At 47.6% G+C, this 26577-nt stretch overlaps 1 protein-coding gene across 1 annotated transcript in view; it reads right to left on the minus strand.

The window, feature by feature from the left end:
• The window catches only part of PTPRT (protein tyrosine phosphatase receptor type T), an 815678-nt gene that overhangs the window by 54531 nt on the left and 734570 nt on the right, over positions 1–26577 (minus strand). The window contains exon 18 of the mRNA XM_068986822.1: positions 11326–11413. Coding sequence (XP_068842923.1) covers positions 11326–11413 — 88 coding nt within the window. The remainder of the gene's footprint in view (positions 1–11325; positions 11414–26577) is intronic.

Below are 26577 nucleotides of genomic sequence, written 5' to 3' on the forward strand. Positions count from 1 at the left end.
TCCGGAGAAAGCAGCGGCCCTGATCTGTAACATCTGCTGACTTCTGTGATATAAGTACTCCCACCATGACTGACACCAAGCTGCCAGCATGGCATCAACGAGCTCACAGAATTCCTGAAAATTTCCCCATCAGCCCCAGGACACCACTGACCTGATCATAGCCCACAGTGCTTTGCATGATCAGAGGGTTTGGGGCCTGTTTCCCACTCCAGCCCCATGCCTCCCTCCCCACATATTACCCTTCTTTCTGTTGCTCAAATGCATGACGTCTGCTCTGACCACAGGGCCTTTGCACGTGTAAAGGGACACCCTCAACCCCACAAGGCTGGCAACATCTCACTCTTCAGCTCTCAGCTCAGTCTTCCTTTCTCAGGAAGCCTTCTGCGATCTTTCCATCTTACACTCTGACAGCTTCCTGTACTTGTCTTCAGAGCTCTTAGGACAGTTGTATTTCTGAGACTATTGGACTAACCCATGGCTCTCCTCCACACCCTATTTAAGAAAGGGCACCCCATTTACTAAACCCTCTACAGGGTACGGCACAAAGTAGGTGTTCAACAATTATCTGTTCAATATATGAATTATACTGTGTTTGAAAGGCTGAGAACCAGAAAGGGGCTGGATCCTTTGCTTTTAGCCATACAATTGATTTTAGGTAACTTGGCTTGAGTTCCGGGCTCTTCCCTGAATGTAAGGCTGGCATAGTGAGCCTGGATCCTGGCTCAAATTCTTCCTCTCCTTGTAGCTGACCCTCACCCCACCTGCAGACCCAGGATTGGCTGCCAGCTGTTGCCTTCATCAGGAGAGAGGCAGGGGACGGGCAGGCTCTGAAGACAGACCTGAGGTCTATCACTAACTCTATCACCTGAGGCAGCTGACTTACTTTCCCCGAGCCTCACATCACCCAGTGAATCATCAAAACTCTCTCCACCGCTGCAAACTCGTAAGGATGAAAAGCAGTAAGAAATGAAAGTACCTGCTGTATTTTAAGAGCTTAATGCAAATACGTAAATTCAGTTTTATTATTGTTTTAGACCAGTGGTTTTCAAAATAGCCAATAGCATCAATGATACCTGGGAACTCTTTAGAAATGCCAATACTTGAGTCCCAGCCCAGACCCACCCAATCAGAAACTCTGGGATGGGGATGAGTAATTTGCATTTTAATAAGCCCTCCTGGAGATTCTGTTGCACACTCAGGTGTGAATGTACAGACCATTCAATGTTCAGTTATTTAACACAGGGGTGCCGTGGCACTTCAATATGTCTTGGGCAAGATGAAAATATCTTACAGAAACTGGCCCATGAGACTAGAGACCCACCTGTGTTGCGTGTAAGGTACAAAAACTTATCTTTGTGAAATGTGTAAGATGTTCCAGGTACTATTCTAGAAGCCTATGGATGCCATGCCATTTGATTCTCATAGTAGCCCATTTTATGGATGAGGAAAATCAAGGCTCCAAGAAGTTGAATAACTTAAAGAGAAGGTGTAAGGTTGAGAGCTTCCTTATTAAGTGGTAGGGACCCTACCCCTCCAACCCCCACCACTGAGACCCACTGTCTCCACATCCCCTCTATGCCACTTCTGACTCTGACACCATCCCATCTCACTGTGTGCCCCGCTGCCCCCCGCCTCTGGCCAGGGGAGAGGGCTCAGTTTCCTTGTCTGCATGGCACTAACTCTTAAAAACAAACCACATCTCCTCCTCTCTTCCTCCACCATCAAAGGGAACCCAATAAATCAGTCTTCTCAAGTCATATCCACTTAAGAGAGAATCACTTCAGAGAGGTAGGGCCAGGGAGAGACCATCACTTGGATACAAGATGCTCTTTTTTCCCCTGTCTTCTGGGCACTGAGGAAAGTAAAGAAAAGGTGCGATTTTTCAGAGAAAAGAGATTTGACTCATTACAATGAATTGTGGACCTGAAAAATCATTTCTTAGAAGCACTGGAAATGTTAATGCCATCATCTTGCAAGAGTGGAGAGGGGGGAGGCAGGTAATTTTGCCGAGACTGCCTGGGTATCCCATTGAAGCTAAAGGTCTGCACACTCAATCTTGATTGAATTACCATTATCAGAGGAGAGAGGGTGGCCTGGGTACCACAGGGAGACAGCCTGGCATTCGGCACACCTCCCAGGGCTGCCAGTTCCCTGTCGGCTGGGGCTGGACCGCTCCCTTCTGCAGGGCCCTGTGGGGAGCTGTGCTGATGGATGAAACCTTTGGGGCTGTGGAGGGGGCTTAAGTACAGATGAACAGAGAACCGAGAGAAGTTAGAGGGACAGTGCCCTAACTGATGACTTTGTGGCTTCATTCCAAGCAGAGTGTCCAGCCTACACTCCACGAAGGGGATCTTCTGAAGAAAGGAAGGGAGGTTTCTGATCTAGATTCCTTCAGAAGCAGAATCAGAGACAAAGATGGAGTGTAAGAACTTCATCTAGGAGATGATCCCAGGAAACACTGGAAAGGAGATGGGAAGTGAAATGGAGAAAGAAAGAAGGGAAGGAGAAAGAAGAGAATTCAATAAGGGGTGTGTCATCAAGCAAGTTATCACCGTAGACACTTGGGGCTTGCTTAGTCCTGTTAGGGAACTCCAGGGGAGACTGTGAACATGCACCCCCAAGATAATTCCACCTTAGTGGGGAGGTACCTAGGGTACTTATATTCCATTCCCCACCAGTCATGCGTTGAGAACTGCTCTGGGGACATTTAATTTCCCGGGAGTCCCGACCTGCCCCACAAGCAGGCAGAGAAGGATACAGTGGCTGGAAACAAGGCCTCTGTTAAAATGGACACTGAGGGTTACTGCACAAGGTTTCTCTGTAAGGCCCAGGCAGGAGCCACCCTCAGAGACAGCAAAGGAGAAGAAGGAATTGGGAGCACCCATTCTGACATCCAGCTGTCTCCCCAGAAATCAGGAGAGAAAGCTACGAGACGAAGCCCTTGGGTTTGTTTTGAACCTGAGTCCCTCCCTACAAGTGAAAATGGCTTCTCTGAAGAGCTCATGCAGTCTGCTATCCGTCCCTGAGGTCGGAGACCTCAACATATTTTCCCCTAAAAGCACGGGTGTGTCCAGGTGCAGAGGGACTCCTTGGTAGGGAGCTCATGGCATCTGGGCAGCCAGAGCCCAGAGCTCTGGTCCTCACTGTCCTTTAGACTCTCTGTGTGGCCGTGGGCAAGGGTTCTACATCTCTGGACCACTGCTTATTGCCTGTGAACTGAGAGAGGCTAGACTTGGTCTCATCTAGATTTAAGAGCCTACACAGTCAGCTTCAGAGTCAACATTTATTCATCTTAGCTTGCCCTCCTTGCACTGAAAGATAAGACACTGTCAGAAAGACGAAGTGCCTTTGTTGAAGGTCATGCACGAGGTCAAAGAAAGAACTGAGACTAGCACCCAGGTCTGCTGGACCCCATACCTGGTACTCCATTATACCTGCGCCTAGAGGTTTGTTTAAATTAGGGGGTTAGAAGTCTCAGAAAATATCCCAGATCTCTTGTTTGCCAGTCAGACTTCTGCACCTGCCTCTCTAAACTGGGAGCTGAGCTCTGTGGATGAGAGGTTTGTATGCTCAGCATCGCGAATCATCAGGGAAATACAAATCAAAACCACAATGTGTCAGAATAGCCATCACCAAAAAGACCACAAATAACAAACATTGGCAAGGGTGTGGAGAAGAGGGAACCCTTGTATACTGTTGGTAGGAATGTAAATTGGTGCAGCCACTGTGGAAAAGCAGTATGGGGATTCTTCCAGAAAGCAAAAACAGAGCTACCAGACGACCCAGCAATTCTGCTCCTGGGTATATGGAGCCAAAGAAAATGAAAACACTAATATGAAAAGATACACGTACCCGAAGATATGACAGCAACCCAAGTGTACATCAAGAGATGAATGGATAAAGAAGATGTGGTGTATACACACACACACACACACACACACACACACACACACACACACACAGAGGACTATTACTCAGCTATAAAAAAGAATGGAATTTTGCCATGTGTATGACCTGGGGGGCATCATGCTCAGTGAAGAAAGAGAAAGACAAATGTTATATATTATCACTTATCTGTGGGATCTAAAAATATAAAACAAATGATTATAACAAAACAGAACCAGACTCACAGATATAGACAATAAACTAGTGATTACCAGCAGGGAGAGGAAAGGGGGGAGAAGCAAGATGGGGGTAGCCAATATTTTATAAGAACTTTAAATGGAATGTAGTCTAAAAAGTAATTGACTCACTATGTTGTACACCTGAAACTAACATAACATTATATTAATGCATCAAAAGAAGAAAGAAAATAAGATGAAAGGTTCATAAGCCTGAGAGTGTATGGGTGTCACTGACACATCTGGTCTACATCTCTTTAGAACTGAGATTGCTGGGGGCAACCCCTGGAATGTCTGCTGTGACAGGTCTGCAGTGGGATGCAAAAATGAGCCTTCTAACCAGTTCTTAGGTGCTGCTGCTCCAGGAAGCACACTTTGAGAACTGGACTCTGTCTACAGATTTCCTTGTCCTCTGGCTCTGGCTTGGTTTAGCTATTGGAAAGCACGGGCAGAGACTGGATGAAGTGGGGAGGCATCAATCGATACCCAGGAGGCATCAATACTTCTTTCAGCTCTCTCTGTTGGGGCCACCCCAGGCTGCCTGCAAGGCCACTAAAAGGTCATGCCTTCAGCTAGGTCACCTTCCTCTGGGTCCTGGGAACTTCTTACAGAGTCCTCTGTGGCCCGGGTGTGGCATTTAGCCCCAGGGCACTGCACTATTCCTGCAGTCTCCCTATAGCTAGCGCACATCTTCATAAGAAAAATAAACACAAACAAAATCCACTTGATTAAGTTCTCATCAAATCACCCTATTTGAAGGTCCCATCAGTTTTCTACTGGGACCCCAACAGATTCCAGGAGAATCTGTCATTTGATAAAAGAGAAGCCTCATTTGATAAAATGCGCACCCCCTGGGATCATTTCCTCTCCCCCTGCAATCTCCTTCCTGACAGTCCAAGAAGTGCCCTCTCCAACTTCCACAGGAGGAATGCTGCACTCCTCTTGAAATTTCCCCTTGTCTACCGCCAATGCCCCAGGGTTACTTAAAAGTGAAGCGCTCTTTTGTTCTGTTTCTCCCATTCATTCCCTTCCCTTTCACTCTCTTTCGTTTCTACTCCCTGGAAACCCCACTGTCTCTATTACTAAATTCTAAACAGAAGCATTTGGAAGAAAAGGGCTTATTTAGCCAAGGTTTCTCTTTCATTGTTTCATTTGCAGGCAGCGCCCTCCCTCCATCCCCGCTCCTTTCGTCTTCTCTGTCCTCCCTGGCCTGGGCCTTTGTCCTCTGCACCGGCCTCCCGGAGCCCTGGGTTCCTTAGGATGCTAATCACACCCGGTGTTCTTCTTGCGCCAAGAATATTTCTATTTATCAAGCCAGGGCAGCCTTTGCCTTCGGGAGGGACACATACAAGGGCAGGACCACTTTCTAGTCCTTCGGGCTGTTTCTCTTTTTCCTTTCTTATTTCAATTACAGGGTGCTTTTTCCCCCTCCCTGTCTTTCTTGGTTCTCTTTATGCCTTGCACTGCTTTTGGAAGCACTGGTTACTTGGCACTGTCTCCTCTCAGGACTGAGTGCAGACCCGGTCCAGCCACAGTTTTGCTGCAGAATTAAGGATACTTAAATTACAAAGGAGATTCAACTCTCTTTAAACCCAGCAAACCTGTGTTCGATCCCTGGGTTAGGAAGATCCCCTGGAGAAGGAAATACCGCTCCAGTATTCTTGACTGGGAAATCCCATGGACAGAGGAGACTTGTGAGCTACAGTCTATGAGGGCACAGAGAGTCGGACACAACTGAGCAACTAACACACACATGGACACACAACACACAAACCCAGCCAAGTGGTATCACTGCTACTGCTAAATCGCTTCAGTCGTGTCCGACTCTGTGTGACCCCATAGACGGCAGCCCACCAGGCTCCTCCGTCCCTGGGATTCTCCAGGAAAGAACACTGGAGTGGGTTGCCATTTCCTTCTTCAATGCATGAAAGAGAAAAGTGAAAGTGAAGTCGCTCAGTCGCATCCGACTCTTCGAGACCCCATGGACTGCAGCCTACCAGGCTCCTCCGTCCATGGGATTTTCCAGGCAAAAGTACTGGAGTGGGGTGCCATCGCTTTCTCCAAGTGGTATCACTAGCTGTCTAAATTTTCTCTGTCTCTGTTTGGGCTTCCCCTAAAGTAGATGTAAGATGAGAATTCCAGTGCAAGTAGTTTATGTAGGAAGAGAAGGGCGATACCAGGGGGAGTAGGGGGTGGGAGTGAGACAGCCAAAAGAAGGAGCCCAGGAAGGATGAGATGCCAAATCTACTACTACTGTGAGCAACTGCAGCCCACTCCCCATGGAGGCTCTGGAAAAAGGTGAAGACCATACAACCTAGCAGGGTTGGAGGTGAGGAGCTGGGCTATTTTGTGGTCCAGGGAGAGATGGTCTTGAGCCTGGACAGATCATCCTGCCTTAGCTTTGGGGAAAGTCCTCAGGCAAAGAGATGCAAACAGGGCGAGTGTGTATGGGGGAACCAGTGAGGTGCCAGGGCATATGCTTTAGAGAGGTGATTGCTCTCAGAGTCAGGAAGGTGCAGGGTCAACAGCTGAGGCCAAGCAGCCCCTGGAATGTCACATCCTGGATGTCGCCCGCCTCACCCTAGTTGCACCCCTAGATGCCAGTGGGTGTTACTGAAACTAGAGGGGAAGGGGCAGGGCACTACCTTTAAAAGAATAACATAGCCGGAAGATATAATATAAACTGATTAGCACCAAACAGGTCCAAGATGAGCTGCCCTCCACTAGACCCTCAGTTCAGCTCAGTCGCTCAGTCGTGTCTGACTCTTTATGACCCCATGGACAGCAGCACACCAGGCCTCCGCGTCCATCACCAACTCCCAGAGACTGCTGAAACTCATGTCCATTGAATCAGTGATGCCATCCAGCCATTTCATCCTCTGTCGTCCCCTTCTCCTCCTGGCTTCAATCTTTCCCAGCCTCAGGGTCTTTTCCAATGTCTTCGCATCAGGTGGCCAAAGTATTGGAGTTTCAGCTTCAGCATCAGTCCTTCCAATTCAGGACTGATTTCCTTTAGGATTGACTGGTTGGATCTCCTTGCAGTCCAAGGGACTCTCAAGAGTCTTCTCCAAAACCACGGTTCAAAAACATCAATCCTTTGGCGCTCAGCTTTCCTTATGGTCCAACTGTCACATCCATACATGACTACTGGAAAAACCACAGCTTTCACTATATTGACCTTTGTCAGTAAAATAATGTCTGTGCTTTTTAATATGCTGTAATGGCACCCCACTCCAGCACTCTTGCCTGGAAAATCCCATGGATGGAGGAGCCTGGTAGGCTGCAGTCCATGGGGTCGCCAAGAGCCGGACATGACTGAGCGACTTCCCTTTCACTTTTCTCTTTCATGCATTGGAGAAGGAAATGGCAACCCCCTCCAGTATTCTTGCCTGGAGAATCCTAGGGATGGGTGAGCCTGGTGGGCTGCCATCTATGCGGTTGCACAGGGTTGGACAAGAATGAAGCGACTTAGCAGTAGCAGCCACTAGACCCTGAGCCTCAGTATATGCTCACTGTAATGCATTAGGAAGCTAAATGACACACCCACAGGTGCCAGGATAGTTCCAAGGCCAACCATAAAGACCAAAAAGCGGGTGGTGGCCCAATTCCTGGAAATCTCTGCCCCTCCCCCCAAATAGTTGGAATAATCCTCCCACTCACTGGCCGATGAAATTATCCAGCCCACTGAAACTAACCATACCATATTTTCATACTGCTTTCGCCTTCTGAGGTGGCCCATGCTCTGTGAAGTGTGTTTCTTTCTAAATAAATCCACTTTTTTACCTATCACTTTGTCTCTCACTGAATTCTTTCTGTGATGAGACATCAAGAACCTGAGCTTCACTAAGTCCTGAGACTAGGTGTGTGGTCTCAATTAAGAGAATATGAGTTATACGGCTTCATTACAAGGAGGCAGTGGGGCTGTGGGTGTGGATGGGATGCTGACAGCATCTTCTATCCCTTTTCCATGGAGTTTAATCCCCTTCACTGTTGTTCTTGCTCCTGGGATCCTGCCTTCTCAGACGTGAGATCCTGGAGGGCACATGAATGTGCTCTCTCCTTCCCTTCTCCCATCTCTCCACTCTCTTCACATAGGCTCACTATGTCTTCCTTGCTGGAATATCACTGCTTCTAGAGTCATCCGGACCCAGCCCTCCTCCATCCATCCTTTCTGGGTGTTCTCTATTTTGAGCGGGGGATGGGGGAGCCAGAAGGGAGAGACCCATGGCTCAAGCCCTTCAGCGTCTTTTAGGGAGTCTATGAGCTACAACATTCAGTCCTGTCTACCGAGCACCAGCCATAAGTCAGGTGTGGGGCCACAGAAGTGCAAGATGGCTCTGGCCCTGCTATTCCAGGACATCTGTTCCAGTGAGGAGACCAGGCAGCCAACAGACGGCCATCCACGTGCTCTCAAGTCACAGCGGCACGGAGAATTAAGGAGAAGACATGCATTGTGTTCTTGGAGTGAATAATGGGGTTTTGACTGAATTATAACAGTCAGAAGAATTCCCCGAGGAAGTGATACCTAAGCGAAGATCTAAAGAATAAGGAGAACTTAGCAAAGAGAGGCAAGAAGGGCATGCTGATAGAGCAAAGAGAATGTGCAAAGGCCCTGTGTCATGGATGAGTGTGGACAGTTCAAGGTTCTGACTAAAGGACAGTGGGGCTTAACTGAGGAGACTGCGGTGGAGAGAACACCACAGTGAGAGTGAGAAATGAGACAGAGAGAGGGCTGAGGCCTTTGGATAAGCAGGGCTCAATACTGAAGGGAGCCATTTGAAGGGTTTTCTGTAGGACAAGGACATGAGCTGACTCGCATTTTGAGGAGGTCCCTCCGGCTTCTGTTAGAGACAGGTATAAAGTCGGGGGCCAAAGTAGATGTGGAACCACCAGGAAGAAGGAAGGCCGAGGCCAAATGACAGCAGATGATGGCTCGGGCAAACATGCTGAGCACAGAGGGTGAACACCGGCAGGTCCGGAAAGATACAAAACTTCCCATCCTTGGCCCCTGAGGCTTTGAACCACAAACCTGGCCTAACCTGGATACCCTTGTCTCTCAGGGAGGCAGGGTCTCTTTACTGTGCTCTAGCCATTAATTTTTTCTATCGTTATTTTCCACTATAATGTTTCATCATTATACCCATTTTACAGAGAGAAGACTGAGGCTGAGAGTGAGCACCCAAAGTCTTCCAGCCTATAATTTAGTGGACTCCATCTGAACTCACCATCTAGTAGGAGGGATGGACAAATGACCAGATATTTTAAGGCACAGTATGCACGGCTCTAGAGCACAGAATGGTCGGAGCCAGCAGAACCTGGGCCCAGAATGAGCTCCCTGGCAGCAGAGGGCCTGGCTCGGAGGAGAACCACACATCTTAGGTCTTAATACACATTTCCTGAGCACTTGAACGTCTCTTTCCAACACTTCATTTGCAGGAAATCTTGCTGTCTGCCTTACTCTCTTCCAAGAGACAAATTATAAATGCTTTTCTGATTAGCCCTCCCATTCACAGTCGATTTCTGAATCAGCACAGGAAATAGCTAAGCTAAAACTTCTGCCTCTTTCTTCCTTCACAAGCTGCCTGTATCTTATGCTTTCTTCCTCCAAGCTTTTTCTTAGGCAATGTCTAGACAGTCAAAGACAACAAAACACTGAACTGTACTAGAAATAACTTGTTATTCAGGATTTTTTTTTTTTTTTTTTTTGGCTGAACTGGGTTACTCTGAGAATGGAGACCAAGGGATGGTTGTTACCCAACTGATGAGATGTCAGAAGGTCCAAGTAGGCTGCGCCATAGGCGAGGGGCTGCTGTAGACTCCTGTTTTAACCACAGTATATGCTCCGCATTTTGTATTCTGTTGTGTAGAAGGCTGTGGATAGCACTGATCATACCTGTCTCTCCTTCTCCTCCCAGCACTGAATATCAAGCAGGGTCCCATCCAAGTACTGTCACTGAGCCTGTTAAGGCCTCACTGTCCCTTGCTAGGACCATTGCAGTAGCCTCCTCACTGGTCTCTCTGCCTCCAGCCTCCCCCAATCTCACTTACCCTCCCAAAGTGCTGCCCTGGTGATCTTTCCAAAATGGACATCTGATCATGCCTCCCTGCCCCAACCCAGCCTATTCCACATCCCCACGTGGGTATTCAGTGCATTCTGCTTACGATAAGAAGGGCTGGTGTATCCACACTGCTCATCAGTGATGCTGAGAGAGTAATTCTATGGCTAGGAGTAAAGGTGCCAGGTACTGTGCCAAGAGTTTTATGTATCCTATCTTTATTCTTCTCCTCATTTTAAAGGCAAGAAAGCTGAAGCTTAGAGAGGTCAGGTAACCAGCCCAAGGCCCCATAGCTGGGAGAGAAGCTCAGGGCTTCAGCTACTCTGTGGGTTTGCGCTACTCTGTGCCACTGTCCTCATCAAATCACGCATTACGACGGGGTGCCTCCAGGGATGCTAGAGCTCACTGCTGAGCAGAAGGCAATGTCCTTTCAGGCCTCCTCCAGGTCCACACAAAACCAGCTTCCTTCCTGAAGGCTCAGTGTCACGCAAGGCCCACACCGACATAGACCCTGAGCGGCAGGTATTCACGTTACTACCGAGCTCTGTCCCCAGCAGCAGTGGGGTCTGGAGGGGGTCATGACGCCCTAAGCTCTGCCTCTTGTGTGAACAGGGTATCCCTGGACTCCTCTGAATCCTGAGCTAGCTGCTTCCCAAACCCTCAGGCTTAGGCTCAGAGTTTCCTTCTAAGCATCAGTCCTTGCTTGGGACTCTACCTTCCTGGAGTAGCAGTATCTCTCACCGAGGGGTTCTCAGCCCATCCCTCATGGGTAGACCTTGCTCTCCACCCAGCGTTGCTGCCATGTTGGAATTCTGCACAGTGGGGGCCTGCTAGGAACACCCTTGCGTCTGGGCTTCCTCCTGGACCTGAAGAATTCTTGAGTGGATAACACCAGACGAGACCCAAGCCTGAGAGGTTTCCTGAATTGACTGTGCCTGGAGCCAGTTCCCTGCCCAGCGCCTCTGGCTGAGATCAGCCATCCAGCCCAGGGATGACAGGGAGTCTGAGTCAGGGCTCCATGCCTAGCATGAGGACCCAAAGTTGGAAACATCAAGGACTATCTGATAACAAATTCCAGGTAAATAAGAGTGATGGCCTCCTTAAGTCTAAGTCCCCAAAGCCTGCAGTCCTCCCAGAAGGTCACCTACAGGATATGATGTTGCCGTATCGATTCTTGTTGCGGTTTTCATCCTCTTTGGCTGTGTCCCACGAAGCTGTCTGTCCCTCTGGTAAGGCCTAAAAAGAAATGACAGAGTGATTAGAATGGCTTGAGGTAGGAGCCTTATCTGGGTATAGGTGAGGCAATGGGGGGACCCACTGTGATGGGTCATGCAATGTAAAAGCCTGTATGTTCTTGGATGGGGCCTGGGGAAAAATACAGACTTGGCCCCTCTGACTTATTTACCTGTTCACTGACTCAAATGTTATTGATATCTTTTGTGTGTGAGATGAGATCAAATCTGGTCCAGAAGGAGAGTTATTTGCTTATTCATTCACTTGATGAGTATCTGAATCCCTAATATGCGTTGGGTGCTATTCTGGGTACTCAGAATACAAAGAAACAGAGCCTCTTTTGAGCTTCCAGTTGATTGGGAGACGTAGCAAAGGAACAAGAAAACATATATAATTTTAAATAGTAGAACTGCTATAAAGAAAATAAAGCAGGGTAGAGGTTCAGTGATGGGGGAATGAGAATTATTTCAGATTGCACAATCTGGAATGGCTCCTCTGAGAAGGTGACATTTAAACTAATTCCTTCCTGATCTGAAAAAGGCAGTCATGACTAGAGAAGTGGGGAGTGGTCCAGGCAGAGAGAACAGCGGATTCAAAGGTGGTAACCGCAGTCAAGGATGAGGTGGAGAATGCAGTGACGAAAGCCATCTGGAGAGGCGGGAAGAGTTCAGGCTCTATGAGGCATTGTGGTCGCTGGTAACAAGCTGAGTGTTATTCTGGGTGTGACGAGAAACCGCTGGAGGGTTTTGAGCAGGGCAGTTAGCTGATCTGCTATCTGTTTTGTAAAGCGTATTCTGGCTCGTGTGTGGAACGCAGACTCTAGGAGGCCCAGGGAGGAACCAGGGAGATCAGTTAGGAAGGTTTTGCAATAGTGCAGGCAAGAGATGACGGCACCCTGGACCAAGGTGATGAGCAGTGGATGCAGTGAGAGGGATGAATTTTAGGATGTTCAGTTGGATATTGCAGGTTTTGGTTTCCGCCCAGAGGCACACTAAGAAACAAGGATTCTAGTATGAGATTTATTTGGGAGGTAAGCCTAAGGAACACAGTGGGGCGGCTGGGGGAAGAGTCAGATAATCGAGGGAAGGAAGTCAACAGAGGGTAGATCCACGAACAAGTAACCACTGCAACTGGGCTTAATCTCCGGGGCCCATCTCATGCCTCAGAGTTGTCCTCCCAGAGGGAGGAGGAGGTTGGGGTGTTCACCCACTGGTTCCCATAGGTCACTGTTGAGGTCAGCCCTTAGGAAATCCCTTGGCACTTCTGTCATGCTCAGTAGGCAAGGTGTGCACATGCTTTTTGTCTTGAGGAAGTCCTCAGGCAAAGAGACACAGGAGGCGGGCACTGGATAGGCATACATGGGACCAGTGAGTGGAAGGGAGGCAGGCAGGGCACCAACACGTCGACTTCAGACATGGGTTATGATGGAGAGAGACAGGTGAAGGCTGACTTACAGGCTGTGGGTTGGCAGAACTGAGTGGAGAGTCACATCTTTTACTGAAATGGAGGAGAAACAGATGGGGGAGAAATGGGTTTGGGGAAGCAGGAATTAAGTGTTGTGTTCTGGGTATATAAAGTACTTAGAACCATGCCTAGCACTCGCCTCTGAACATGTTCGAAATAATAAGAACAGTGGCAGCAGCAGCCAAGTTTGAGATGATTAGTCAACATCCAAGCTGAGATGCTGACTAGGAAGGTGGATACAGAAGGTCAGAGTGAGAAGGAAGGAAGAGATGAGACTCATCGCTTTAAGAGAAAATAGGGACATCCCTGGTGGCCCAGTGGTTAAGAATCTCCCGGCCAATGTAAGGGACATGGGTTTCATCCCTGGTCTGGGAAGATTCCACATGCCACAGGGCAACTAAGCCTGTATATCAACTACTGAGCCTGTGCTCTAGAGCGTGTGCCCTGTACCAAGAGATGCCACGGCAATGAGGAGCTCGAGCACCACAACTAGAAAGTAGCCCCTGCTTGTCGCAACTAGAGAAAACCCTCGTGCAGCAATGAAGACCCAGTGCAAGCAAAAATAAATACATTAATTAGTTAAAAAGAGGAAGAGAGAAGACAGACAAGCAAAGAACCGTGTGAAGTGATTTAACAGAGTTACCAGCCAAGTATCATGGAAACACTGAGAGGGGAGCAGCCACTTATTTCACAGAGAAGAAAGAGGGGCGTTTCAGGGAGCGGGAGTGGCTTCAGAAGCGTGAATGTCAGACCACCTCTTGAATACTGCCCTTCTCCTGCCTCTGGAAGGACAAGCTAGCTGTCCCGCTCAGTTGGCCCCCGCATTGCTTCTGAGACTGGACTTCTCACCTCTTAGGCCACACAGCTGCCTGTCAGCAGGGCAGGGGAGAGGAGCTCCCAGCGTCTGAATAGCCCAGCATTGACTGTGCCCGCCTATTTCTTACCGGGTCTACATTCTGAGCAGGGAGGAATCTGTGACCCGATTGGTCAGAAACTCAGCCATTCAGCAGGCGATGTTTTACAGGCAGGCAGGACCACTATCTCTTCCAAGCCCAGACCATTCAGGATGCCCCCTTTTCGGCTTCCAGTCTCCTATGTTGATTTCAAGCCAGCCTAGGTGAGTCTTTTCATAGAGGAGGAGTTGGCAAGCTTTTTCTATAGTGGGTCAGATAATAGGTGGTATGGGACTGGTAAGTCAGGGAGTCTCTGTTCCAATGACTCAAACTCAACTGCGGTGTAGTGGAGTGAAAGTGAGCGCAGTCATAGGCACAATGCAAACACACGGGCGTGGCTGTGTTCCACTAAAACCTGATTTACAAACACAAGTTCTGGGCTGGATTCAGCCTGTGGCTGTAGTTTACTGAGCTTTATTCTAGAAGCATGATCATGTTCCTCAGCTAGGCGGTGGTTGGGTAGATAGAATGGGTGTCCTTTCTGTTACCAAGCCATTCCAGAGTGAATGGAGATGGGGTGAGAGGTGCTTGCCTGGGCTAAGCCATGTTCTCCAACTTAGTTTTGCGCAGGGTTTTAGACTGGGATAACAGGGCACCTTCCCAGCTATTACTTGAACAGAATGTAGTTCTCTGGGTGTCCGAAACCCTTCGACTTGTACCCTAGAGAAGCAAACAGGCACGAGGCTCTACGCTAAATCTGCCTGTGAGAAAAGTGCTAGGGAGATGAGAGTGCTCATTCTGCAAGTGGAGGGAGGACTGGCATCTCCTTTTCCTCCTCTTCGTCCTCTGCTTACTCCTCATTGTAACTGACCAGCACCCTGCATCCCTGTCATCACCAGCACAGGCCATCTGTAGAACGCAGATGGTTCCTGCTTTTGCATGGAACTCTCAGAAGCCAGATTCCAGCCCTTGGCCTTATCCTCTCACCCCAGCTCTTTCAGGCAACTTGCCAGGCCACTATATTCCTGGATCTTTGTAGGGGTGGTGTGTGTTGGTCTCAGTCATAGCAATGAACTTCCTGATGTTTATCTAATTAATTACATCCACCCAAAGTGGTGTGAAACCAAGAAGAGCACCCTGTGAATGTTTTCATACTTCTGTTTTTTTTTTTGAAAAATAAAAATCTGCTGGCCACCTATTATGTGCCAGGGCTCAGGTTACAGTTAGCTTAAGGTTTCGTCATGGCTGAACATTAGAATTGTCTGTGGAAGCTTTAAAACTCCCAAAGCTGTGGCCCTACCCCAGACCACTAAATCAGCGTCTAAGGGACACAGACGTCCGTAGTATTTAAAACTCCCCGAGGGATTCTAATGTGCGGCCATGATCCCTGCAAATAGTGAATTTACCTGGAGAAACACTTCCCCGCAAGCCTCCTCCGGCCTTGGTGTTGCCTCTTCCAATCCACTCTCCTGTATAATCAGAGAAATCTTCCTAAACTGTGGATAGGACCCAGGTATTCCCCCGTCACTGTCTTCAGGATAAATTCCAAACTCTTAAATACAAGGTCCTTAATGATTTCACCCCGTCTGCCCCTCCAATCTCACTGCTTACCCTTAAATCAATATATCAATGATTAGCAACTAAACACAATGCCACAGACAATTCCAGGTGTTACAAACTTCCGAGACGGACTAGAGACATGCTGCTCCGTCTGCTTGAAATTTTCTCCCACCAGAGTCTGCCTGGGAAAACTCTTACATATCCTTCCGAACCCGGTTCAAGTGCCTTCTCTTTTGTGAAACCTTCCTCGCTTACCTTCCCACCATGCCACTGCGTCCCAGCTAGTCAGTTACTTCTGTTATTATACGGACTGTTTACATCTGATGATTTGAATGTCTTCTCTAGGTAACTTACTCTAGGTAAGTGGTAGCATCTTATTCACGATGGTATCTTCATAAACCAATGCTGACTTTGTATTTCATATGCGCTTGAATCAACCCCTTTGAATAAATGAATGGACGGATAGATGAAAAAAAAAATAGTGGGTGAGGTGGATGCTGTGCAGACAGAAGGCAAAGGTCCTGGAATCCGAGAACTGGAGGTGACCTTTAAAATAAGTTATCTGTGCTCCTGTCTGGGCTTCCAGGCAGCTGATAAAATGATCCCTCACATCTGCTATTTGGATGCCCTCAGTGACGGAGAGCTCACTACACACAAAAGCTTTTTGCTTCACTTTTGGACAGACCCACTGGGGCTTTTCATTTACCCTGTTTCCATGTACTTTGCCTTTGCCCTGATCCATGGGGCTCTCGCATGCTCCCTCTGCACTGCGACACTGCAGAGCTTAATGAATGTCCCTGTCCACCTGGGGCCCAGGATGGCATAGTTTGGCAGCCCTTATCCAGGCCGTGATCTTCAGGATAAACTCAGTGTGGTGATCTCCTCTGAAAAACCCTAAATGGTCCTGATGAGTTGTGCTGAGTGGCACTTCTCCGTAGAGACCACACTGACTGCTGGCACAGCTCTGGGCGCCTCTGTGTTCCCCTGGTGGGGGATGAAGGAGAATGGGTGGGCCCGGGGGCTGGGGTGATGTTGACAAAGGCAGAGAGGAAACACCACGGAGCTGTCCAGGAGGGAATGGTTATGACTCCTTAAATTGCAGACTTTGATCACACATCCATTTCCATTTTTAGGGAGCTACAATCTAATAGGGGATACTCTTAGGAAGGGAAAAAACATGAGGGGGTGAAAGTATGAAAGGGAGACTCCTCTCCATCTTCAAAGTGAGCCAGCTGAGGGGCATTATTTTTGCATTAGTGGCTAGTTACAGTAGATTGACCAGGGAATGGTGGCAGTCATTAGGAGCTAATCACATTCTTTTGAAACCAAAATTGCCATCTCATTATATTCATCCATTATCAACCTCCACTTTCCTTTTCTCACTCACTTCTCCTGAGAGTGTTGAGCTCTATTTTTACACTTTTCCCTGAGCGTGGAAATGCTTCCAACTCCCCTCGTGTTGCTTTTCTCAGGCGGTCAGGTTTTTTTCAGTCCTACAAGGTACATTTGGGGATGCCTGCCTCTCTGGAGGTCTGAGCTGTAGCAACCATTGCATGCTCGAACGGCAGACTCAGATCAGCATGGGTGAAGTCCGGAAACAGGAAATGACTGACCCAAGAATACATATCAGGTGAGCTCATCTTCCCTTTACCCCTTCTTCTTTCCTTTCTTTCTGAGTGCCAGGACTGTGCTAGGTCCTAGAAATAATACAAATGGACGTGGCAGACGAGATCTCAGGGGCTTTTTGTCCTAGTTGCATGAAGGTGCAAACAATAAACAAGATATTCTTCCTTATGACAAGTGCCACAAAGGCAGCAAACAAAGTCCTGGGATAGACAGCGACTCAGGATAAGGGACCAATTAGGCTGGCTGAACTGGGCAGGACTCTGAAAAAGTGACATTTGAGAAGGAAAAGCACAGCCCCTGACTTCTGGGAGCTGGTCGGGCACTCCCAGCTGAACCTTGGTGCTTTCCTGCTGAACATAATTTCCCTGAATGCCAACATCAGACAAGGCAACTCTGAGACCCAGACGGAGCAAGGCAAACACACGACCACTCTGTAGTTAGGCTTAGTTGCTCAGTTGTGTCCGACTCTTTCTGACCTCATGGATTGTAGCCCAACAGGCTCGTCTCCATGGAATTTTCCAGGCAAGAATACTGGAGTGGGTAGCCGTTCCCTTCTCCAGGGGATCTTCCTGACTCGGGGATTGAACCAAGGTCTTCAGTACTACAGGTGGATTCTTTACCATCTGAGCTACCAAGGAAGCCTATTCTAACATAAACAAACAAAGGCAGGAATATTGTCCAAGCCAAAACCCACCCCTATCCTGGCTCTTTTGAGTGACTGCTGCTCCTCATGCCGATTGCAGCTTTAGCCTCGAGCTTGTGCCCCTTCTAATAAGACTGACTAAGGTACCCAATCCTACCGCTTCCTGATGGTGCCCAATAGAACAAAGCCCCACACTGCCTAACACAGCCCGCGTCCTAAAAGTCCTTTTTGACATCCTCTTCCTGAGATGTCCCACAGTTCCTAAGTCTAGACTGTTCAACTCCAGTAGGTCTCACAGTTGAGCTGAAAAATAGATGATAAGCAGAAGCCAGCCATGACAAGGGCTGGGGGAAGAATGTTCCAGAATGACAGTGGGTACAGTGGCCCTGAGATGGAATGAGGTTGGTGGGTTCTGGAACTTGAAGGGAGGCTCTCCAGAGTTGAGAGAATGTAAGCGACATGTCATGCGGATGGTGTGTTGCTCAGTTGAGGTCTTGTGGACCACAGCCAAAGATACGAGATATTCTAAGTCAACGGGGATGCTTTGGACATTTTTTTTTTTTTTAATAGGGAGGCTAACCAGTACCAGCATCATGACAAGTGGCTAACAGCACTTGCCTCTTGAACCCTCCCTTTATCCTTGACAGGCTTCATAGAATGCAGGATAAGACTGTCACCTTTTACCTGTCCCAGATCAACTCTTCTTTCGGTTGCATTCCACCCACCCACCCACCATCCCTCCCAGTCATGGAGCTGAGGTCCTCTGGAGCCAGTGGGAGCTCGGATCCCCTGACCACATGTCGCAGGCTTCTACTGCCCCGCTCCGCTGAATCACAGCACTCTGCAAGCTACCATGGTCTCCCCCAGTCACACTTCAATTTCCTGTTAGAACTGAGAATTTGCCCTCATGCTTGCCTGGCTGATTCCTCTTCCTATCTATTGGTTTGGTCCTATTGAAATATCAAAGTCTTTTCTGAAACTTACCACCCTTCTTTGGACACTCTGCTCAAGCCTCCTTGAGTTAGGCCCCTAACAGTGAGACATCAGGACACAGGGCTTCCAAGAGCAGCTCACCTCCGATCCACAGCTGAGAGCGCCCTGTTCCATTTCTCTCACCTGTTCATCCACTGACCTTAGCAGATTCTGTTACAGCTACGATGCCCTCCTTACTGCCTTCAGCCTGGCTGTATCCCTGGAGATAACTGGATATGATATGCACTGGGATGCAGCAAAACCAGGCCCAGGCACTGCTGACCAGGCGGTTCCTGGCTGGCACTCCAGGGCACAGCTGAGGACTTGCTTCCTCCAAGATGAGCCCACCCTGCCAGCATTTCCCCGGGCAGGAGCTCCCATGACTTTCCCCATGATTCCACTCTCCTGATGCAGGGAAGACCCTGGACAGTCTTCAACAAGGAGGAGCCATCTTACCTGGGTCTTTCATTCACGTATAGTGTGAAAAAAAAAATCTCTTGCTATGCGTATGAGACAGGGAAAGGCAGAGCTTCGCAAAAGGCAGACAGACTAGAGTGTTTGGATAGTTCTACTGCCAATCATTTCACCACTCCAAGTCTCAAAGAACTTTTCTGACAATTAAGTCAATAATGAAACCTTCAGGCGAGGGGCTGAGGGGAGGACTTGACCTCACAGGGGCAGCACGGGAATCTTTCGCTGATGGAACTCTTCTGTATCCTGATTGGGTGTTTATATGACTCCATGCATTTGTTTAAACTCATAGAGCTGTACACACTGCATCCCCCCAATAAATATTGTAGTATTAATAAGTTAGAAAAATACACCCCTGGAGTTTTACGATGATTAGTGACGACCAGAGATAGTGCTCACAGGCAGCTGGCACATGACAGGTGTCCAGACTCTTCTGCCCCAAGGATAAGCGATCTAGCCTCCTGGGCTCACTCCCAGAATTCATTCTCCTGCTTCCTACTGAGCAGAAACATACAGTTTATTGTCACCAGATCAAAGACAGGGGGCTCCCTGAACATCCTTCCTGGTTTGCCTCAGACAAAAGGGGTTCCCAGGATGCAGGACTTTTCAAACCGCGACCATCCTGAGGTCACGTGCACACTGCTATATTTAAAATGGATAACCAATGAGGCTCTGTTGTACAGGGCATGGGACTCTGCTCAGCATTATGTGGCAGCCTGGATGGCAGGAGCATTTGGGGGAGAATGGATACATGTAAATGGATGGCTGAGTCCCTTCACTGTTCACTTGAAACTATCACAAAGGTGCTAACTGGCTATACTCCAACACAAAATAAAAAGTTTGGAAAAAAATAAATACAAGTAAAAATAAAAAAACACCAGGGACCACCCTGAACCAACTGGGACAAGTTGGTCACCCTAGGTACAGGCAAGACACATAGTCAGGGAGTGAGAAGGAGTTTCATCAGTCATTGGAAGCCTAAGGTCTGGTCTCAACTGTGGTCCAAGAGTTTGATAAATACCCATGTTTACTGAAGACCATGGTTAGCTGATGGATGGCAAGAGACGCCACGGATGGTTGTACAGGTTGCACATAACTCAAAAGCATCACACCTAAGTGAACACCATGCATCTGGCAGGCACGAGAGATTTCTGTACATATTATGAACATTTTCCGGAAGGTGATAAAGTCAAGTATCTTGAGACAGGTGTAGTTTTTGCTGTTTCACTCTAGGGTGCTCTTTGAGTTAGCAGTGGCCCTGGCAGAGGCCATGCTTTCAACAAATGCCTCCTCCTCTGCTGAAAAGAGCATACCTCAGAGATTACAAATGTGGACAGAGAAGGCAGGGGAGGATGACTAATGACGTCTGCTCAGAGTGGCATCAGGAGAGCAAATATTATTGTGTGCCGTGTCACTAAGTAGACGGTAATTTATGAGTTCGGCAGGAGATGCTGAGTTGAAAATCAGATGGCAGCAAGATGCGGGTATTTGTCTGTGACAGAAGCTTGGAACAAGCAGAATAGTTGAACATGTGTCTGCATAGAGAGTCACAGAGCTCTCTTTAAAAGGCCCCATTAAAAGCGACACGATTTTCCTTTAAATGACAAATTTTAGGTCAGTGGTTCTCACACTTTGGTAGGGATCCAGATAGTCTAGAGAATTTGGTAGAATGCAGAGGCCTGCACCCTGTTCTGCATCAATGAACCAGTGTCTCAATGTTCTTTACTAACTCCGGGTGGTTCTGACACATAGCACAGTTTAAGAACCACTGTCTTAGGGACTTCCCTGGCGGCTTGATCATACAGAATCTGCCTGCCAATGCAGGAGACATGGGTTTGATTCCTGGTCTGGGAAGATCCCATATGCCGTAGAGAAACTAAGCCTGTGTACCACAATTACTGAGCTTGTGCTCTAGAACCTGGGAACCAAAACAGCTGAAGCCCAGGTGCCCCAGAGCCTGGGTTCTGCAGCAAAAGAAGCCACAGCAATAAGAAGCCTCTGCAGGACAATGAAGCGGAGCCCCTGCTCTCGACACCTAGAGCAAAGCCCACACAGCAAGGAAGACCCAGCAGAGTCACACACAAATAAATAAATAAAATCATACATATAAATAAAAAAGGACCACTGCTTTGGGCAGGAAGGTAGATGGAAACAGCAAATTCCTGGGGAAGACTGACCCTAAAGACACTCTATACACCTGCAGAGATAGCCCATGGATGTAAGGGTCTTTCTGTGTCGGTTTCTTTAAGAAATACTGCATTTTAACTTTCTGAATGGAGCTATTCTTTTCTTAAAAAAAATAATTTTTGGGGGGGGGGCTATGCTGGTCTCTGTTGCTGCATGCTGGGTACCTCTAGCTGAGGTGAGTGAGGTCTACTCTACTTCTGGTGTTCAGTTCAGCTCAGTTCAGTTGCTCAGCCGTGTCTGACTCTTTGCGACCCCATGGACCACAGCACACCAGGCCTCCCTGACCATCGCAAACTCCCAGAGTTTACTCAAACTCATGTCTGTTGAGTCGGTGATACCATCCAGCCATCTCGGGCTTCTTATGTGGCTGAGCACGGGGTCCAGGGTGCGTGAGCTCAGCAGGTGCAGCTCGTGGGCTCTAGAGAGCGGGCTTAGCAGTTCAGTGCACAGGCTTAGTTGCCTCGTGCCGTGTGGGATCCTCCTGGATCAGGAATGGAACCTGTGTCCCCTACACTGGCAGGCAGATTCTTAACCACTGGACCACCAGGGAAGTCCTGGATGGAACTATTCTTATCCTTAAATTGTTTTCACCAGTACTTTGCAAATCAATTACATTAATATTTGGCATTACTATACTATTTTCCAGATGTTTCAGAGAAGAGAAAAGAGCAAGATGCTGGCTTTACCTCCAAGAGGCCTATAGTTTGCTGGGAAAGCTCATTCTAGGATACCTCTATTCCTCCCATCCCTGATTCTGTGATCTCTGCATCCCATTCCAGGCTATAGCCTGTTGGCCCTGTCCACACATTTTCTCCATTTTCACATGTGAGCTTCGGGGAGGGTGTCTCAGGTGCCCAACAGTTCTCCCCTAAACTTGAGGTCAGCTAGAATTAAGGGGTGGACTGGCAAAGGCCATGTTAGTTATTATTATTATTATTATTTTGGTTAATTCTGTTCAGGAAAACTGTGAAAACTTCCTATTTTTCTCCCCGACTAGTTTCATTTTGAGTTTTCTCGTTTCCTAGACAGGAATCTTTGTTTCCCATGTAAGAGGTGACTTGCAATATTTCCATCCCTTTATGTTTCTGAGCCCCCTAAATGTGTGGTTTGCTCTGTCATGCATGCTTTTTCTCAACCCAGCCTTCTACTTTTCCTCAACTCAGTGTCTCAGCTTTTAGAAAATTTCTGATTGTTCTTGAAGTAATAACTGACAAAAAGCAAAACTAAACAACAAAACCTGCTTTCACCCTGGACTGCCCTTTCTCAAAGCATGCTAACTAGAGTTCTTTTATATAATTACATGGTGTGGTAAGATCATGTGCTTCCTTTAAAGTAGGGTCTTTACTGTTTTTACCTTTCTAACTATGTCCAGTACTCTATTCAGCGTAAGGTACTCAGTAGGTACTCAATAAATGTTTCTGGCCAAATGAAGCATAAGCATATATCATCAGGCTTCAGGAATCCATGATATGTAATCAAACATTTCACAGAAGATGAAAAATGGGCCCAGAGATGGAAGAGTCTCACACAAGTCTACCAATTGTGTCAGGGGCAAATTGAGAACCAGGTCTTGATTCTCAGTTGAGATAAGTTTTCTATGGTAGCACCTCAAAATTTCTCCTTTGATTGGGGAGGGTTCCAATTAAATAGAAAATATCTATCTGCTATGTTGTAAACAGAATACCAAGCAGAAAAATAAAAATAAGCTCAAAGGAAAAGTTTCAGTTAATAGCCTCTTGCACATGAGCCCTTTCTTAATAGGGAAAACTTACAAGTCTGAAACCACATGATGTGTTTGGGATACCTCTGGAAATGGCCCACTTTCTCCTTATTTTAATTCATGGAACGTGGACTGAAATAAGCAGGTGGAATCAGGTCTTTCTATTTTGGTCATTATGAGTTTCCAGAGCTGGAGAACAGGCATGGTATTCCCTTTCATGATTTGGGCTTCTGCCACTAATTCCTTGTGTCCTTACCCAAGAATCACTCATTTGCAAATTGAAGAGCTGGACCAGAACCCAGAGGTTACTTACAGTGGGATGTTTTGTGACTCTTACCAAGTGAAGGGAGAAAAAAAAAAAAAAAAGTTGTAGAAGCAGAAGGTCGGCTCTGTCTCTGCTTGGGTGGCTCTGAGCAGAGCAGAGGGCACCTGGGGGTGATTTGAAACATCCATCTCCATGGTTACACTCCATCAAAGCTGCCCGCCCAACACCACCCACAGACGACTAACAAAGATGGCAACACTGGCCACTGGCCTCACCCCACACAAGCCACGCACACAGCGTGTCTGCCCAGAGCTGGAAGATGAACAAATGTTTGCTCTTCATTAGGCTGTATCATATGCCTCACAGCTGTTCCTTGTAGCCTTAAATAGTCTTAATGGAGCTGTAATAACCAGATACCTTCTGGTTTCCCTACTGGGCTTGTTCTATTCATTATGACAACAGGCTGCCTGGATTGGACTGGGATTAACACAATTCTCTTCCTTCTCTCCATCACAAAGTCTCCTCATCTTCTTCCCCAGCATCCTTCCCAAACTTGATATTCAGCTGACCCTGATGGTGGCTGGGGTTCTAGGACTCACAGACAAACCTAACTCTCCAGCCAACATCTGTTAACATTTGATGGCATGCTTAGGGTTTCTGGTTTGGAACTGGGGGAAGCTGGGGGAATTTGGGCTGGGGGTGATAGCAAGGGGAGGAAGGAAGACTCTGAGATCCAAGATCATGTGCAGAAGCCCCTTGACTTTAATGTGGCTGTGTTCCAACAGCAGGGTGGATTTGAGGGGTCACCACATGCTTCCATAGGCAACGGACGTCACCAGCAGTCAGTTCTGAAGGTGAGGGGAGGGGTCTGTGGGCACAAGCAAGGCAAGTGCTGGGGACTCCATGGGTCTCCTGAGACCTTGAAAGTACATTAGAGTCATCTGGAGAGCTTAGAAAATATTGATCCCTGGATCCCACTTTCAGAGATTCTGACGTAATTAATCTGAAAGATGGCCTGGGTGTTGGTGTTCTTAAAACTTCCCTGCAGTCAACATTGGAAGCTTCTTCTAAGACTCAGATCTGTATGGGAAGTGCAGTTAATTTGCTTTAGGCCTCCTTGAGTACTTAGGAACACAAGGGCCCCTGGTCAGTCATGGTAGCTAAGGCTTGAGACATAACTAGCAGGGTGGGAGCCCCAGAGAGTGAAACCTAGTAGAGATACGGGTAGGATGGAGGAGCCACCTGGCCTGGACAACTGGTTCCTACTGAGACTCCCAGCCCTGCACAGACAGAGCACTCTTTGGATCCCTTTAACCAATGCCTTCACTCTCATTGCATAAATATGAAAAGGGAGGCCCAGAGTGGAGGAGTAACTGGCCCAAGGTCACCCAGATACTTAATGAAAGAGACAGGACTTGAACCTAGGCATTCTGACTCTCAGTTCAGGACCATTCATGCATTATTTCAAGTCACTGAACTTAAAATATATATTCAAGTTTACATGCTCAAGAGAACGAGATGAATTTATGGCTCTATATGAAAGAATGTGTGTGGGCTTATCTGGGCTCAGGGCCCAGTCTCCTGGTTCAGGCAGCTTCATACTTTCCTTGAATTACTGTTCCTGCTATTCCTACCTGTCTCTGGTTTCCATGCTCTGGTCTACGACAAAGAGTTGCATCTAAAATGTGAATTCAGCTTAAAAAATCCTGATTTTTTTTCAGTAGCTCCCCATTACTCCTGGAGTAAAATTCAAACTCCTCAGCCTGACAAGAGCCCCTTGCCCCAACCCCATGCCTGCTTAACAATTTCAGTCTCATCTCCTTCTGTGCTCCCTCCTAGTTCTTCAGCTTTGACTTAGACTTCATGTCTTCCAGAAAGCCATTGGCCATCCAACCTCTCAGGTGAGGCTCAATGCATGCCACCTCCACGGGTTCTGATAGCACTTCGTTTCAGTTCAGTCGCTCAGTCATGTCTGACTCTTTGTGAGGTTGCTCAAACTCATGTTCATCGAGTTGGTAATGCCATCCAACTATCTCATCCTCTGTCATCCCCTTCTCCTCCTGCCTTCAATCTTTCCCAGCATCAGGGTCTTTTCCAGTGAGTCAGTTCTTCACATCAGGTGGCCAAAGTATTGAAGCTGCAGCTTTAGCATCAGTCCTTTCAGTGAATATTCAGGACTGATTTCCTTTTGGATTGACTGGTTTGATCTTGCAGTCCAAGGGACTCTCAAGAGTCTTCTCCAACACCACAGTTCAAAAACATCAATTCTTTGGTGCTCAGTTTCCTTTATGGCCAACTCTCACATCCATATATGACCACTGGAAAAACCATAGCTTTGACTAGACAGACCTTCATCAATTAAGAAATGTCTCTGCTTGGATACAGCATGCTTGGGGCTGGTGCATGGTGATGACCCAGAGAGATGTTATGGGGAGGGAGGTGGGAGGGGGGGTTCATGTTTGGGAACGCATGTACACCCGTGGTGGATTCATGTCAATGTATGGCAAAACCAATACAGTATTGTAAAGTAAAATAAAGTAAAAAAAATTAAAAAAAAGAAATGTCTCTGCTTTTTAATATGCTGTCTAGGATTGTCATAGCTGTTCTTCCAAGGAGCAAGCGTCTTTTAATTTCATGGCTGCAGTCACCATCTGCAGTGATTTTGGAGCCCAAGAAAATAAAGTCTGTCACTGTGTTCATTGTTTCCCCGTCTATTTTCCATGAAGTGATGGGACTGGATAGTGCTCTGAGGATGCCTGTATTGTGACATTTTACTAAACAGTGAACTAGTCAGTTTATATGCCCATCTCTAAGAATAAGCTCTATGAGCTCAGTTGGTAAAGAATCTGCCTACAATGCAGGACACCCCAGTTTGATTCCTGGGTCGAGATCTGCTGGAGAAGGGATAGGCTACCCACTCCAGCATTCTTGGGCTTCCCTTGTGGCTCAGGTGGTAAAGAATCTGCCTGCAGTGTGGGAGACCTGGGTTTGATCCCTGGGTTGGGAAGATCCCCTAGCAAAGGGAAAGGCTATGCACACCAGTGTTCTGGCCTGGAGAATTCCATGGATTGTATAGTCCATGGGGTCGCAAAGAGTCGGAAATGACTGAACAACTTTCACTTTCCCCATAAGGCAAAGACTCTATCTTGTCTCCTCAGTTCCCAGAGACCAGTACAATGCCTGGTCCAGGAAAAGTGCTTTAACATCTTACAGTTGAAATTCTGCAAGACCGAGTCCTTGGTCCTCATCTCTGTCTATACTCACTGACTTTGAACAGCCACATATCCATTCTATGTCAATGATTCCCCAGATTTTCTCCGAAGTCCAGGCTTCTTTCCCAAATTCCAGTCTCATACATCCAGCTAC

The sequence above is a fragment of the Capricornis sumatraensis genome, chromosome 15, assembly GCF_032405125.1.
Source record: "Capricornis sumatraensis isolate serow.1 chromosome 15, serow.2, whole genome shotgun sequence".
Classification (NCBI taxonomy): Eukaryota; Metazoa; Chordata; class Mammalia; order Artiodactyla; family Bovidae; genus Capricornis; species Capricornis sumatraensis.